This window comes from Desmodus rotundus, chromosome 10 (genome assembly GCF_022682495.2).
Source record: "Desmodus rotundus isolate HL8 chromosome 10, HLdesRot8A.1, whole genome shotgun sequence".
NCBI lineage: Eukaryota > Metazoa > Chordata > Mammalia > Chiroptera > Phyllostomidae > Desmodus > Desmodus rotundus.
Genome location: NC_071396.1, coordinates 26,443,925 through 26,446,889, shown reverse-complemented (window position 1 = coordinate 26,446,889; position 2,965 = coordinate 26,443,925). Strand labels below are relative to the sequence as shown.

General features: G+C 55.8%; 1 protein-coding gene across 1 annotated transcript; it reads right to left on the bottom strand.

The window, feature by feature from the left end:
- Positions 1 to 828: 828 nt before the first annotated feature.
- On the bottom strand, positions 829 to 2,485 carry NDN (necdin, MAGE family member). Its single transcript, XM_024561963.4, has one exon. The coding sequence runs from the start codon at positions 2,370 to 2,372 to the stop codon at positions 1,395 to 1,397; it is 978 nt and encodes a 325-aa protein (XP_024417731.2). The 5' UTR covers positions 2,373 to 2,485; the 3' UTR covers positions 829 to 1,394.
- Positions 2,486 to 2,965: the final 480 nt, after the last annotated feature.

Sequence of the window (2,965 nt, the reverse complement as noted above, 5' to 3'; positions counted from 1 at the left end):
GGTGACAGGTTGCCCACTGGGCTACCTTCATTTCAGCCCTTCCAGGGAGAGCTGTTTCAAATCTTGGCTTCACCTCTAAGCAGGAGTATGATTCAAGTGTGGTCCATTAACCTCTGAAGCCAAGTCTCTTAATTTGTACAATCATGATATGACTGCTTTCTCTAAAAGATGAATGTGAGGATTAGAACTGGGTGTAGGGATGGGAAGAGTAGAGACTCTAATGTGAACTTAAAACAATAATCTAAGAGGCCAGAGGTAGGGGTCAGTTGTAGGCACTAAGGGAAAAGCAGAGGCTCTGGTCTCACTCTGCCTGGGTTCAAATCCCAGCCCCTCCTCCCATGAAGCTGTTATGATGTAGGGAAAGTTAATCACCTACTTTTTTCCTGTACTTCCTCCATGGTGCAGATGGAATGCATGCCCACGCCTCATGAGGCCGTTGTAAGGATTAAACAAAAGGAAACGCACGTAAAGTACAATGACTCACTCTGTCAATGACCGCAAAACAGAACACCACAGCTATTAATTTTAATAAAATGTAGAAAGTGCGAGAGGAAATTACCCTAAATATTCATTGTTATTTCTGTGGAATGGGATTATGACCATCTGTGCTTTCTTGTTTTTATACTTTGCCCTATTTGTTAGTTTTGAAATGAACATGAGTTACCCTTGAAAAATAAAACTATGAACTTCACACACTTAGGAGTAATGACGAGTAGCAATTTTTCCCACCCTATGAAAGAGTTATGTTATTCGTACACTTTGTAAAGACATCTCCTTCCCGGCCCGTATTACTTTGTTAAAAAAGAGAAAGTACACTTTTCCAAAAGATGATTGTATCACAAGAATCTTTAATGTTTAAAGTTTACTCATGGTGGGGGTGTAACTGGTGTTTAGGAAACTGTGCCAAGCGCCCACATCGAGACCCCTTCAGTCCACGTCACTGCACTCCACACGGCTGTCTCCTGTGCCCAGCGAGGTCCCAAACAGAGGGGACCCTGACGTTTCTCCTGCTTAGGCCAGTTCTGCTGGTGAGTCCTTTCAGACCCTCCCAATACACACACATCACCTGTTCCATATAAAAGAATAAGATGGAAAGTTGCTCAATGTATTTCGGAAGTTAAGCACATCTCTGGTACAAAAATTCAAGAAAGGCAGCACAAAAGCGAAAGCACCAACAGAGCTTACTTATAAACAGACATGCAGAAACCCTACACACTACCTAATAGTACTGAAATGAATACAACATCGCATTAAAAGGTATAAAAGCACTGTACTGAAAACTTAAAAGGTACACGTGAAATACTGCACTCGAAATCCTGAATACTCTACTGTCCCACCCCACCCCACCACCACCCCGGGAGGGTCAGAAACCACGGATCTGCCTCCAGACCTTGCTAGTCCTCGGAGACACTGTTGCGGGGGCAGGGGACAGGGGGGGCGGCCTCCCGCAGAGCTCTGGCCTCCTCCAGAGCTTCTCTGTACCGGGAAGGCCAGGCCTGGGGGTCTTTCTTAAAGACCCTGGCCAGGAACTCCATGATCTGCATCTTGGTGATTTCACGGCTGGCACGGGGGCCCCAGAAGAACTCGTATTCGGGTGGCTCCACGTGGGGCACGCGCTGGTACTTCAGGTAGTGTTGCTGGACGAATTCCTCGGTGATGAGCTTTCTCACGTCTCCAAAGGTGGAGTGTTTCTTCCAGGGCCGCAGCCCCAGGATGCGCAGCACGTTCCAGACGGCACTCTCCCTGGCGCCCCGACCCTTCACGTAGATGAGGCTCAGGATCATCAGCAGGAGGCCTGTCATGGGCATACGGTTGTTCAGCGCCACCCGGTCCAGCTCCTCCGGCTCCAGCGCTTTGACCAGCGAAAACTCCATCGTATGCAAGCTGGTGAGCCTCAGGTGGAGCCCGAAGACTCGGGCGAGGATGAGGCTGGTGCGCCTGAGGATGCTGCGGCACCACTTCTTGTAGCTGCCAATGACATCTCTCACCATATCTGGGAACCAGATGATCATCCTCTTCTGGTCCTTGACCAGCACGTACCACATGAGCTCGTGCGCCTTCTGCACCAGCTGGGCCGGGGCGGGCGGCGCGGGGCTCGGCTGGGCCGCGCTCGGGGCCTGGTGGGCGCAGCCCTCTTGCGCGGCCTGCTGCAGCGCCTTCGGGTCGTCCTCCTCGCTCTGGGCCTGGGGCGGCGGCGAGGCCGGAGGGGCGTCGGTGGGGCCTAGGGGCGGGCCGTCTGGCCCCGCGAGGGTCGCGGCCTGAGACGCGGGCGCAGGGGGCTCCCCGGGAACCTCAGGGCTGCCGCACCCCTCGGAGTTGGAGGCGTCGGCTGCAAAGTCGGGGTCGCACACATCCTTACTTTGTTCGGACATGTCTGCTCCGTCTGACAAGGGCAGGGCCTCCGCGTCCAAGAGCTCCTCGAGCCTGCTCCGTCCGCGGGCTCCTGGAGAGGAAGTGCGCGTAGCTGCGCTCGGCGCCTTCCGCAGCGGCCGGGCGGGGCGGGGCGGCGGCGAGCCGCGCCAGTGCGCCTGCGCGCCCGCGAGCCGCGGGCCGAGCGGCCGGGGGAGGAGAGGGGCGGGGCGCGCGGGCCCGACGGGGCGGGTGAGGGCCGAGGCCCCAAAGAGGGTAGAGACTCCGCGGAAGTAAAGACCCAAGGACGCCAGGTGACCTGTGTGCCCTAAGGAGGCCGCGGGGAGGCGGGGAGGGAGGATGCGCGCTGAAGGAAGGAGCGAATGTGAGAGGACAGGTGTTCCCTCACTTGTGAGGTAGAGTTTGTCAGGACAGGTGAGCCAGGTAGACCCAGCATCACCTCAGAGACGAGGCCCTGACAAGGAGCCCGGCTGGCGTGTCACCTCGGATTCCCTGACAATAAGTGTGAGGGCCTGACACCGAGCGGCCAGCCGGGGTGGTCCGAGAGAGTGTCCACGTCGTGCTAAGTGGTCCGAGATTGGACTCCGGGGAAGTA